Source organism: Microcaecilia unicolor, chromosome 2 (assembly GCF_901765095.1).
Source record: "Microcaecilia unicolor chromosome 2, aMicUni1.1, whole genome shotgun sequence".
Lineage (NCBI taxonomy): Eukaryota > Metazoa > Chordata > Amphibia > Gymnophiona > Siphonopidae > Microcaecilia > Microcaecilia unicolor.
In genome coordinates this window covers 425,129,584-425,144,026 of record NC_044032.1, presented here as the reverse complement: position 1 = coordinate 425,144,026, position 14,443 = coordinate 425,129,584, and the positions used below count along the sequence as shown (strand labels likewise).

General features: G+C 43.4%; 1 protein-coding gene across 1 annotated transcript in view; it reads left to right on the top strand.

Annotated features, from left to right (window-relative positions):
- Positions 1–14,443, top strand: part of UBE2D3 (ubiquitin conjugating enzyme E2 D3) — a 129,291-nt gene that overhangs the window by 71,483 nt on the left and 43,365 nt on the right. The window contains exons 5-6 of the mRNA XM_030190758.1: positions 11,394–11,499; positions 12,874–12,967. Coding sequence (XP_030046618.1) covers positions 11,394–11,499; positions 12,874–12,967 — 200 coding nt within the window. The remainder of the gene's footprint in view (positions 1–11,393; positions 11,500–12,873; positions 12,968–14,443) is intronic.

Here is a 14,443-nt window from a genome sequence, read left to right as displayed (position 1 = left end):
AGTCTTAACTAGTAAGGATGTAGAACATAACAATGAAGTTGACACAGTGGAGGTGCAAGTGGGGGGGGGGCAGAGGCTGGGATGTCCCCCTCGAGTACAACAGTGGACATTTATGGAGAAAGGCACACACTTTCAAATCCAAGAATAGTAAGAATACTAACGTGGAATGTAGGCGGAGTTAATTCGCCAATCAAACGTTCTAAGATTTTACAGCAATTAAATAGGCAAAGGGCGGACATAGCACTCTTGCAGGAGACGCATCTGAACCAGATTGAACATGCCAAGCTCAGCACCTGGTGGGTCGGGGATTGTATAGCAGCAAATGCACAAGGTAAAAAGGGAGGAGTAGCGATACTAATTAGAAAAGGCATAGCCTCTGTAATTAATCCACTTCTGATTGATACTGAAGGCCGCTATGTTATATTGGAAGTGGTAGTTGGGAGACAGAAACTGCTTATCTGTAATGTTTATGCTCCAAATAGATATGATCGGAAGTTTTATCAAACTTTGATAAACTTTTTGCTTAGGCAACCGCACGCAGCTATAGTGCTGGGGGGTGATTTAAATGCAACTTGGGACCCCTCTCTGGACAGATCAGCCCCGGAGACGGCCTCTTCATGTTATAATAATAGAGGCCTCTTACAGTTGAGCCAGATGTTGGGCCTGGTTGATGTGTGGCGGGTGCTGCACCCAGGTGAAAAAGACTATACACACCTGTCGCGGGCCCACTCCACTCAGTCGAGAATTGACTATATTCTGACATCACGTCAGATGTTTGGGGAAGTGACAACAGCGGAGATAGGACCGTACATGGTGTCGGACCATGCCTGGGTTAAGATAGAATGGATACCAAGCGGTACAACTCCACAGGAATACAAATGGCAATTTCCCCTGGAGTTCAGTTCAGATCCAATGCTTAAAGGCAGGTTACAAGCTTGCTGGGCGGAATATAGTACTCATAATCAAGAACACATAGAAGACCCAGTTTTGTTTTGGGAAGCGGCTAAGGCGGTTCTTAGAGGCGAAGTGATAAGTCATGCACACTTTGTGAGGAAGACACGAGATAGAAACATCTTGCGTTTGAGTACCCAACTTTGTAAGACACGGAAGAGATATGGGGAGACACACGCGATAGGTGATAAACAACAAGTGCTGGAACTTCAGACCGCCCTAAATGTACTTTTGCAAGAAAGGGCACACAAGTCACAGTTATACTATAGATATATGCTCTATAAACATGGTAATAAAACAGGCAAGTTGATGTCAAAAATAATTAGCCCCCGGGGAGGGACTAAGAATATTTTGGCACTGAGACAAAGGGGGGGAGGGCTCCACACATCAGACAAAGCAATATGTGAAACTTTTCGGGCCTTTTATCAAGAGCTGTACGCTTCCCCAGAGGAAGACGGTCTGCTAAACCAGATGTATTTAGAAAATCTGGCTCTACCAAAGCTTACAATACAAGAGCTGGATAGTCTCAATCAATTAATTACTGAAGATGAAGTCAGTTTGGTTATTGCTCACAGCCCACGACTAAAAGCCCCGGGACCAGATGGGTTAAGGGGAGAATTCTATAAATTAATGGAAGGAGGGGTTATACCTGCAATTACTAGATTTTTGAACCAAGTGATAGAGAGACAAAGGTTACCCTCAGACTTGAATAGGGCTCAAATAATAGTTTTGTTGAAACCGGGGAGGGACCCTCTAGAGCCGACATCGTACCGGCCTATCTCCCTGTTAAATTATGATACCAAGTTATTGGCAAAAATCTTGGCTAATAGATTGGCGAGGCTGCTCCCAAGGTTGATTCATGAAAGTCAAGTAGGATTTGTGGGAGGTAGAGCTGTGAGTAAGAACTTGAGAGCAATATTGACATCACTAGAACACAGCTCGCAGGCGAAGGTAGCATCATTGCTGATCAGCTTTGATGCGGAAAAGGCCTTTGATAAGGTTCACTGGAAGTTTCTTTTTGACACGTTGGAACAATATGGATTTTCAGGGAGATTTGTTGAGGCAATACATGCTTTATATGCCAACCCATGTGCCACTCTGAGAGTAAACGGGATAGAATCGGAAAGTTTCTGTATTAGGAGGGGCACGAGGCAGGGGTGCCCATTGTCCCCTCTTCTTTGTTTTGGTTTTAGATCCCCTTATTAGAGACATCATGGCAAACCCTTTGATCCGGGGAGTTGGCTTAGGGACACACATGTTTAAGATTGCAGCATTTGCGGATGACATTTTGGTACATCTCACAAACCCAAGGGAATCCTTAGATACGTTATTGGAAACCTTCCGTGAATATGGCGACTACTCAGGTTTCCGTATTAATCTAGACAAGTCAGAAGCGCTGGCTTCGCCAGAGGTGAACCAGAGGGACTGGACTCCCGAATTTCCGTTGAGATGGGCCAGAGAGTCCTTTAAATACTTAGGAATCCGACTCACAATGAATACATTAGATTTATATCAGTTGAATGTTAAAATCTTACTGGAATATACAAAAACTAAATTGGACTCTTGGATGAGTCTGCCACTGTCATTAATGGGACGGATACATGTAGTACAAATGGTGTTGTTTCCGCGCTGGTTGTACGTTCTTCAAACTTTACCCATACGTCTATTGCGAGTTGATTTGAAGCGGATGATGCGCCTTTTCAGTAGATTTTGTTGGGCAGGCAAAAAGCCTAAAGTTAGCCAAAATCAGTTAATAGGGAGCTGGAGACAGGGGGGAATGGGTATCCCGGATGTGTTCCTATATAATCAGGCGTGTTTGCTGCGCCACTTAGTAGATGTGGTGAATGCCACGCAGTATTATACACCTATGGGCTTGGAGGAAGCTTTTTTTGCTCCCTATGATATATTAGCATTGCTCCACTTACCTCGAAGTCAGCTCCCCTCTAAACTTAAAAAAAGTATCATACTACAACCCCTTCGGGAGGCGTGGCAGTGGTGGATGCGGCAAATGGGGGGCCAACCACACGTTACAGATCAAATCCCAATCGTAGGCAATCCTGTTTTTGAGGCAGGGATAGATAACCCGACATTTGGCAGGTGGCAAGGGCTGGGCATCACAAGATTGGAACACCTATTGTTGGACAATGGGGAAATGATAACATTTGACGCTCTTCAAGATAAAGTGGGATCAGCTTGGGGTAATAGATTTGCCTATGCACAGGTCCGACACTATGTGAAGTCCCTGAGCCAAATATCCCTGAGAGGGCGGATGGGAGAGCTGCTAAGGGTTTTCATTGAGGAGTTGCGGATAGAGAAACAGTCTGTATCAGCACTGTATGGGGCACTGGCTAGGCGTAGGCCTCAGAGGCAATACGTTGATCTTAAACGAAAATGGGAACAAGATATGGGGATCTCCCTGGCAACATGGGATGTGTCAGCTACCTTGAAGGGCATACGGGCGTTGGTAACAGATGAGAGGCTGAGGGAGTGTGGTTATAGAGTGGTCTTACGGGGGTATATGTCTAGAACACAACTGGCTCATATGTTGGGGCCGGACAACTCGGGATGCTCTAAATGCGGAGGGGGTCCCAGCTCGTTATATCATGCATTGTGGCAATGCCCCAAGGTGCGCATGTTTTGGCAGAGGGTAAGAGGGTTTTTGATTCGATTGGGGAACAGAGTTCAAGGAACGGAGCGGCAGTTTCTGTTGGATCAACCAAGAGCGTTTGCCCCATTAGGAGCCCCCGCTATAATGCTATGCAGAAAGCTGAGCTTGGTAGCGCGAAAATGCATTATGCAATACTGGGTCTCATCGGAAGGGCCAGCTTACTGGCATTGGCGCAATCAGGTGCATCTCCTGGCCTCTTGGGAGGCTAGGGATTCAAAACGATCGCCTAAACGTAGAGTGCGATTTCTGCAGATTTGGGAACCATACCTGCAAATGCTTAGCCCAAGGGGACGTAGTCTGCTTGTTAATGCCTGATAAATAGTAGAATAATAGAGAGTACGGATAGCCTGGAGTAGTTAATTTAATCTAAAGTGGAATTCTGCTTGCAAGGGGGGGAGGTATTGGGTGGGGGGTTGGAGGGGTTGAGTGAGACGTAAATGGCTAAGCTTGGCAGTGATCTAGAGCTTTGATGTTTAGTTACTGATATTTTGTGATAAGCACTATTTTACCTAATGAAGTATTCAAGAGTATGATATTAGGAACAAGAGTCACTCAAAACCTATTGTTAGCATGGGCCAAGGAATTGTCAAGAGGGGAGGGGGAAGGGGGGGAAAAAATGGGGATGAAAAGTGTTTGGCGAAGTTGAATATGTTGTAAAAATGCTGTTTTGTATATCAAACAATGTTATATGCATATTCTACATTACTTTGTATTGTGAGAATTGTTAATAAAACAGTTTAAACATAAAGAGTATCCCCACTCCCGCTGTTTTTGTCTGTTGCCGATTAGATGCTAAGTATTGATGTGGGTATTTAGAGTGACGTAACAGGTACTCATGTCTGGGAAGCAGGTGTCTCCTGAATGAACAATATGTCCGCTTCCAGCCGCAGCGCTTCTATGAACAGCCTATTGCATTTAATAGGGGAATTAAGACCTCATGCATTCAGTGACACACACCTCAATTGCATCATGGCGGTTCTATATATTCAGACCTGTTATCTTTCCCGAGGACCTTACTGTGCCTCCAGTATATACATCTGATTGCCCCCCCCCCCCCCCCCCCCCCCCCCCGGCAAACCGATGGGTCATCTTTATCCCACCACTGAAAGTAGAGAACGGTAACCAATCACATGCTATAAATGCAGACATCTTCTCCATGAGCACATATATAACCTTTCATATGCATACCCACCCTCTTATGAACTATATCAAAAATTTTCTAATACCAGAACACATATCCCCATGTTCAGGTCGCATTGTTCTGTGAGGGTGCCAGCTTCTGATCAGATTGTTGTCTGGTGAGACAGCCCTTGCCTCTCACCACTCTGGTCCAGCGCTGACGAGTCGGGTGGGAGCCCTACTACTGTGCATCTCTGAACCTCCCGTGGGTACCTCCACCTCCGGCCAGGTCACACGTACCTCCTCCACAGTCACGATCCGACTCCATTTTCCTTCTTGATTATATGCCAAAGCAAATGGGTGCTGCCACCTATATGCAATCCCTTTGTCGCGTAGATATCTGGTGAAGTTCCTCAGCTCCGCTCGTCTTTTCAATGTAGCTGGGGCCAGATCTTGATACAGTTAAATAGGAAAGGAGTCCCATTGCAATCTCTCGCTTTTGCGTGCCTTGCGGAGTATAGCGTCTTTCACTTTATATTCTGATAAGCAGGCAATGATATCTCGTGGTGCATTGGCTCTCATCCGCGCCATCACTCTGTGGGCACGATCAACTTTAATTGTATTAGGGGCCACTTCTTGCCCTTCTTCAGTCAGTATCATGCTAGCAATTTGCTGGGTGACCCACTCGCAGTCCAGGTATTCCGCCTGCTCTGGTATACCCCGAATATGGATGTTTGATTGCCTGCCCCGATTTTCCAGATCTTCAATTTTATCTCCCAAAGATCTGCACAGGGCCTGTTGTTCTTTCAGTGCATTTTCCACAGTACTCAGTGCTTCCTGTTGTTCCTCCACGTGTTCGTCGCTATCCTCCACCCGTCGGCCCAGCTCAGTCATCTCTCCGCGGAGTTCTGCAGTTAGTGTCGCGAAATCCTCTCGCACTCCTTTTATGTCGGAGCGGATCACTTCCAGCAAAGCCCAGAAGTCTTTGGCCAACAGCTCGCCTTCCTCCACACTCTCACCCGTCGGGCCAGTACGCTGCGCTGGGCTTTTTTCCCCGCTCCTCCACCGGCGCCATCTTGTCCGCGGCTGTGTGCAGTACAAAGGTAAAGTCTTTCAATGATTTGGGTCCTGCGGGGTCTCTTCCAGACATTTTTGCCCTTTGTAAATACTCTATATATTAGCGCTGCAATTGCCACATCCGCCAATAGTGGTTATATATTAGGAATCTTCCGAAATGGCATGCGGAGCTGTGCTCTCACACCGCCATTGCTCAGCGTGATGTCACCGCTCTTCCCAACATCCCGTTTCTAGGGAAACTCATAGCACAAACAGTCTGTGTTCAACTTAATGACTAGTTAGAAAAGAGAAGCTGGCTAGATCCATGTCAATCTGAATTCAGACCTGATTATGGTACAGAAATGGTCCTTATATCCCTACTAGATGATCTTCACAGAAACTGAGACAAGGGATTTGCCTCGATGTTAGTATTGCTTGATTTCTCTGCAGCTTTTGACATCGTGGATCATGATACCATGCTAGCACGACTGACAGAAACAGGTCTCAATGGAATGGTACTTGGTTCAGATCCTACCTATCAGACAGGCAACAATCCATAATGTTTCGCAGCAACTCATCACCACCATGGACACTGACCTGCAGGGTACCACAAGATCAATACTGTCACTATTCTGTTCAATATCTACCTCAAACCACTAGCTGAGCTGATTGTCCATTGACCATTGTCCACTCAGTTCTACATCAATGCGGATGAGGTTCAGCTACTCATACCCATTGAACCCGACTTACCTACAGCCTTGAATAAATTGATTACCTGTCTCACATCAATTCAAGAATGGGTTATACACAACAAACTTTGCCTGAACCCAAGTAAAACCGAGCTTCTCTGGGTCCCTAACACAAGTGGATACATACCTGACATCAAAATCCCTTTTGGGAAGTATGACCTCCCCCCATCAAATCACAAGTCAGAAACCTTGGAATACAGTTAGATTCAGCACTTACACTGATTCCCCAAATCCAAGCAACCTTCAAGAGCTGCTTCTACTATTTGTGACAGCTACGCTGCCTCTCTCCTTACATCGAGAAGGTAAATCTTATCCCAGTTGTACATGCCACAATAACATCAAGACTGGATTACTGCAATTCTCTATACAATGGTCTGACTACAAAGGGCCTGCACCTGCTCCATTTGATTCAGAATGCAGCAGCAAGACTCATAGAAGGTTGCAAGTGATGTGACCATATCACATCATTTTTGCAAAAACGCCATTGGCTACCAGTACAGTACAGGGCTAAATTTAAAACCTGTACTTCAAGGCCCTGAAAGGAAATGGCCCTGAGTACCTGAAAAATAGGATGATCCTCCACACACCGCCAAGGACACCTGAGGTCCTCCCAAGGACTTTCACTAACCACACCCTCTCCAAAAGACATTTCACGATGTGATACCCGCAAGTGAGCCTTCTCTGGAGTAGCCCCCACACTCTGGAATGCACTGCCTGAAAGGCTGCACTTAACACAAGACTATCTCTACTTCAGGAAGCAGATGAAAGCTTGGCTCTTCAACTAGGCCTTTACTGGAAGAAGTAACTAACTTGTTAGTCTCACTTACACAGGGAGTACTCCAGCTGCATATACTGCAGTAGGACATGGTTACCCACTCCTATCCTAGCTAAGATAACATTTAACCATTTCTCTGACCTCATGTGCAACTTTCTTTAAATCAATCACCTTACTTTCTAACTCTTCCTACTTTCTTACCCTTCTATATGTTACGTCTTTGTTTTACCTTTCGCTATCACCTATAATGTTCTGTTGTGTCGACATTGTAATAGTATACCATGCCATACTTTGTATTATTTTTGAATATTTTTACTGCTGTAATTGTCTATTGCTCATGCTTGATCTATTCTTATTGTAAACCATCTTCAGTGAATTCCTTCAAAAAGGCGGCAAATAAATCCTAATAAATATGAACATTTATTCCTAAATATACATTCTATCACCTACTGCCTAATTGCATGAGGTGAAAGGATTTAAATGTTTTTATGCACTTTATGTAATTTATCGATTGGTGAGAGAACATATTTAGGAACAGAAGTGCATGTTATAGGAGTTTTTCAGGACTTGTGATTATAAAGGAGCCTAAAGCAAGCTTAATGATAAACTGGTGATTGTCTATGCATTTAGCTATATGAGGTCCTTTTCTCCTTATATATGTGGTTATGTCTGTATTTATTCCGTACATACTAGTTAGGAAAGAAAATACACACACTTCTCTGCCTCTGAACCAAATTATACACTGTTATTAAGCAGCTGCAAACTGTTGATGGATAGAGAGCCTCCAAGATTGAGAAGGTTCTCAACGATATGAAAGTTTGACACCAGGAGTGGGACAGGTTTCCCCCCCCCCCCCCCCCCCCCCCCCCAACAGCAGATGCTCAAGCTTCAAGTGCTAGGCCTGAGGGACCTCCTGCACAATCTCCCGCTTCTTGGTTCCATAGCAGCAACACTGGAAGTGGTGCCATGGGTGAGGGCCTACATGTGTCCTATTTAGAGGATGTTGCTGTCTCGTTGGGCCCCGAGCTTGCAGGAGTTCTGATGCTTTTCTTTCCCCTCCCCCTTCAAGGGCCCTCTGGAGGCATCTGGCTTGCTGGGATAAGCATCTGCTGAAGGGATGTTCTGTGGATCCTCCCATCTGGGTCATGATGACCACTGATGTGAGCCTCGGGTGTGGGGAGGGATGGGGGCACATTCTCAGTTGGCTTGCTTAGGGTCATTGATCTGAAATCACCCAGCTAGATTTGAAGGGCCATTTGGTTAGCTCTTCAGAAGTTTCTTCCCTTCTAGTTCAAATTCTTACTTTCAACTATTACAAATCCAAAACAGATTACAGTTTTAACTAGTTGTTACTAGGGTGTCACAATACAGTAGCATAATCAACAATCCAATTAATCATACAATAAAAAATACTTAAGGGGAAGGTAGTCCAGATGGTGATGGCTTATATGAATAGACAAGGGGAAACCAGGAGTGCAGTGGCACTGGAAGCCAGCTCGATGTGCCAGTGGACACAACTGCAGTTCACATCACAGGGACAGAATATAATGCAAACTTTTATCAACAGGAATCTCATAGAGCACAAGGAGGGGGGTGGGGGTCAGGTTGGCAAGAGTCCCTTGGCCTTTCAGCTCCTAGTACAGTGCCTGTGCTGTCCAAGCTACGACCTGATGGCATTTTGCTTGCCATTGAAGCCAAACATTTTTGTAACTAACCTTTGTTGCTCAGGTAATGTCTCCCAAGATAATGCTGTAAACTATCCAGGTCTTCCATGACCACTGACTGGCAACACTCTAGTGCAGCCCTGGCTTTAAAAGGAGCCTCTTATTTCCACCATGGCCTCTTCATTGGTCTGCTCACAGAGCAGCCAAGCATCTGTTTCTCATGATCTTGTTGCTCCATAATGGTCCTGTTGCCCTTGTATGCAGATCTGGTCTGCTTATGACAGCCCATTATCTCAAGCGCAGGGAACAGGGGCCAGTTGTCGTGGAGGGCCTGCATGGCTTAACAGCATGGATCTTAAGTTATCACCTGAGGAGTCAGGCTTACTCAACCTCTGCTGTTGAGGGCTGTCTACAGATCCTTGGTGTGTGTTCAGGTCTGGTGGAGTTTTGAGGTGCTGCGTTGAATGCAATCTTTTCACATGACAAGTGGATTTGTCTACATTTCTGGCCTCTTCTGCAGGAGGGCTTGGTGCCAGACTCCCTGAAAGTTCAGGTGGGAGCCCTTCCCTGATCTAAGGCATAGTTCACAGGGTGTCAGTGGCAGCACATTCCTGATGTGTTTTTGCATGAGGTGAAATGTTCACACTCCAGTGGAGATGCCAAATTGCTGTTTTTTTTTTTTGCTTAGCCTCTAAACCTTTGATGGGACTTACCCCAAAGGCAGTGTTTCTGACTGCCATTTGTTGGGATCTGTATTTTTTTTTTGTTGAGGCAGCTGTCTATGGTCCTTTCATTCTTGCTGAAAGAAGGAGACTTGGATTCTGTACAGAAGCTCTGTAACGTTTTCCATAGGATGCTTCTATGGTATCTGCATGTTACAAATGCCTTTCAGAAATCTGATGAGCTTTTTGTTTTGTTACAGGGCCCGCATAAAGATGCTGCTTCAGTTTGCCATTTTGGCTGTCAAAGCAGTGTGCATCCTTTGTTAGAAAGTTATTCCAGTGGGGCTCTGTGGATTCCTCTTAAGCACAGGCAGTGATAGCATTTTTTTCTGTAGACAGTTGTAGAACACTGACTTGGTGGTTGTGTTTTAAATACTATACGATTGATCTAGCTAGTACTGCTGCTTTTGCAGATTCAGGGGTCCTTGTATTTCTCTACCCAGTAAGGTATTGCTTTTGTATATCCCACTGGTTTGATTTGGATTGATGAAAAGAGGTAACATTTTTCATACCTACTAATTTCCCTTTCATTTAATCTTGCCAGACCAGTCCAGGGCCTATCCTGGAAGACTTTGGCATTTGGGGGTGGAGGGGAAACTATTGCCAGGTTCTGCTTTCCTTAGGGCCTTAGTGTACATATGAGATTTGTTGGTACAATCTGCAGCGATTTCCCTAAAGGTTCTCAAATGGTGTGATTGGTTTTCAAATTCTGCTGCTGTGGGTGTTGGCATACTGAAGAATGTAGTCCTTACACCAGTGATATCACTAGAAGATGATGAAAGTTTCTCCATCATCTGGTTGAGGACAGAACCATTGGTCTGAACTGGTCTAGCAGGACTCAAGGAAGGAAACTAACAGGTATGAATAAATTTCAACATACTCTGGAATTTATTCATCTTAAGACCAGTTTAAAAAATATGTAGCCCATTGCTTTGATATCCAAAACCGTTCACTTTTCTAGAAAGTGGTGTCATCTCAAGCAGTCAAGTAATAAAAATGTGTCACGTGATCTACATTGTTAGAACACATGAGGCTGTATGTGACACATGGTGGAATGAATGATTATTATAGGCAAGTAATCTTAAGGAATAGAAACTACCCAGTAAGCATCTTCATAAATGGTGGAAATGCTTGGCTTGTGGCTCCTTTCGAAGTTGTGGAAACACAAAATGTTACCCAGTTGTGTGTAAAGGTTTTAACAGCAATAGTAGTAAAAAAAAAAAATTGTACCTGGTTCGCAATTAATCTGGAATATTGTTGAAAGCTCCTCCAGCTAACTAGATTTTATGCATATTTTCTGGAAGATAATGAGGCTTGTGATCCCCAACTGCTCTTTAGAATTCTAGAGAAGGGAAGCCTTTTCATAAAGGTGGTTAAATCCCAATAAATAAGTTTCCTACTTCCTTGTATCTCAGATCCCAAGAGAAGTGACAAAGCATTTTGAATTGAACATAAAGAATGAGTGAGCTGTGAAAGATCTCATCTTCTAAATATTGAGCAGCAGCATTGAATTATCAAGTTTGTCAACTGGATCTAAAAAAAAAAAATTCCTAGTAAAAGTATCTCTTGGTGGTGGTTGAAGATCTGTAGATGTAAACATTAGTTTCTGAAAGTTATTCCAGAATATACAGATGTAAGGAATTTAGTACTGTTTTCTTATCCTGCGTGATGTTCCTCTTTTAACCACAGGTTGCATTTACAACAAGAATTTACCATCCAAATATTAACAGTAACGGCAGCATTTGTCTTGATATTCTAAGATCACAGTGGTCCCCTGCTTTAACTATTTCTAAAGGTAAGAACATAAGAGCGTAAGTGTTGCCATACTGGGATAGACAAAGGTCCATTAAACCCAGTATCTTTCCAACAGTGGCCAATCCAGGCCACAAGTACCTGGCAAGATCCCATGTTTTATGTTGCTTTTCTTAGGAATAAGCAGTGGATTTTCCCAAGTCCATCCTAATAATGACATGGACTTTTAGGAAATTATCCAAACCTTTTTTAAAACCCTGTTAAGCTAACTGCTTTTACCACATTCTCTGGCAACCAGTTCCAGAGTTTAATTACTATGCTACATTTTCTTTCTGACAAAAGCATTTAGTATTTGCAGGTGTATCATTTTTCATTTCAGCTATGAACTTCTACGTTACTCCCGTAGTTCCTTTCTCCCTAGATTTGAAAAGCAGATAATGTCAGTCTTACAAACAGGTTTCAGAACTAATAACTTTTGTGTGTGGGATTTTTGGCTACAGCATTAGTAATCCAAAGTATTGGAGAGCTGGCAGACAAACATTGAAAGTTCCAAATCATCCCCCACCCAAAGCATCCACAGTCCAATAAGGAAACACTTTCATTTTGCCAGCTCATTGTTCCTTGTGTGCTTCTGTTTATAATTTCACTTCTAGAATTGGACATAACTTAATACATAATGTATTACCTTATTTTCTTTTCCATGTTTTATTTCTGTTGATTACCTTTAAAAATGGACTAACACGGCTACCACAGCTCTCTACTTCTAGAATTGATATTGCCTATAGTATTGAGGTTAGTTGACTGCGTACCTGGCAGATAGGTTTGAATCAGTGTCTCCTTTAACTTTTCAACAAAGTAATTGTTTCCTAGCCTTGTGTTGGGACTTACATTTTTGCTTCTGCTAACTAAATCGAAACTGTCGATTTGTAGGTGATATTTTATTGGACTAAATGACTAGATTTCAAGAATTATTCTCAGGTCAGTAAACCTGAGATTTGATTGCTTTCAAAGGTACTGCCTTATTAATATTTCTCATTTTTATATTGGTATACTTTTCTAATATTTACTATAGAAGTGCTAATTATGTCAGTTTTAATCCTTTCTGCCTTTTTTCACTCTTCCCAAAGATTTAGCAAATATAACAAAAATGTTAACTTTTTTCCATACAGAGGCAGTTCTTCTTGGAGTTCATGTATGTTGCCTGTGTTACATTTTGATATTTTTAACTTAAACAGATAAGTCACTGCTAGATTAGACTTAGAAAATTTAAGGTTGAAATAGGTCAGGTTCTGTTTTTATGTAGTGATGACTTAGTTGACAAACTGGGAACTTATCTGAAGTCACATTACGTTAGGAGCACTTCAGAAAGTTTTTCTTCAGATTTAAAAAGGTTGATTCTGATCTTATTTTCTTGTAGTTCTCCTCTCCATTTGTTCACTGTTATGTGATCCAAATCCAGATGACCCTCTAGTGCCAGAGATTGCACGGATCTACAAAACAGATAGAGAAAAGTATGTATAAACCTAAATCACAGTGACAAATGTTAGCTGTTGTATTTAAGTAGATGAATCCATTTTAGATCACTAGCTTCAAAGAAATGTAGTGTCTAAACCATATAAGATCTATAATGTGTTAAGTATTTCATTACCTCTGGGTTTATATAAAACACTGATCTTACATAGGGATGAAGCAGTTTTTCATTGAACTTGTTGCTTAACAAAACAGTGGTTAGCTTTAGAGCAGAATGAGGTGGTAGGGGCCTGATCTTGTGCATAATAAGCTGGATTTAATGGCAAGTGGAAATATGGTTTACTAATCTGTATCTGTTCCTGCTAGCCAGATTGTTAAACTGCATTTCCATAATATCCCTTTAGACCGGCACAGATAGGTAAAGTTCTCTGACCACCTGCAGGATACTGAGAACCACTAACTCCAGAGTTTGGCTATAATCCCACTATGCAGTCTCCAAGTCAGTGGTGGATGTGCAAGCCTGTGCAGTCCTGGTCAGGTACTTGGATGTTAGGCCTGTTAGGTCGTGTTTTAAAAAATCAAAAGCCATGTGGGTATTCCTGCTTAGGGCTGTTCAATTGGTGTGTGCTAGACAGGGGTTGAGGCATGCAGGGGTCTTTTTGCCCTGGGAGTTTCCATGAACTGGTCTGGGAGAAAGGATCTTGCCCAAGTTGTATTTAGGAGGGTTCGGGGTAGGGGGAACCTAGGATGAATCTTGGGACTCTTGGCTGTTTGAGATTCAACCACCATGGAAACAAATGAGAGCTTCTTAAATCTGGGAGCCTTCTGAGCTCTACAATTTCCCTTATGTATAAGCTGTACAAAGATTAAAGCTGTAGGAACCTTCCCCCTCTGTTCACGAGAAGATTCTGTGCATGGGCCTTGTCACAGCATGCTGGGGAGGGGGGGTCCTCTTGATATACACTGTCAAGCCAAAAGGCACCAATCTCCTCCTGGAGAACGGCTCAGATCCACTCCATGAGGGGAGCCATCAGTAAAGGGTAGGGGCTTAACCACTCAATCCCTCAAAGGGATTGGGATCAAATCAACAGCCTGGTCCCAGCTTAATGGAAACTGACATACTTTGAATCTTTGGAAGGTGAGTTGTCCTTGTGGCACAGGTTCTTCAGTATCAAGGACTGGTGTTGTTTCTTCACCTCTGCCCAACGTCAGGATCCCTTGGCCTCAAAGACAGTCTTCCTTGTCCTTGGGGTGGGATCACACAATGCTTGATCCTGGAAGCCGCTATCAGTATCGAGACAAGTGGAGACTTCTGATATCGAAGCATCCCCAGTGTCTGGATGCAGCTCTGGAGCCCTTAGGAGCTATGCTTCTGATGCCAAAGTTGATGGACCAGTCTTCTTGGTGCCATAAGTTTAACTTCTTCTCACAACCTCTTAATTCTCCTTGACAATCTGCAGACAGTTAACAAGGATTATGGTTGGGTCTCAGACATAGTTATGAATATCCATGATGGA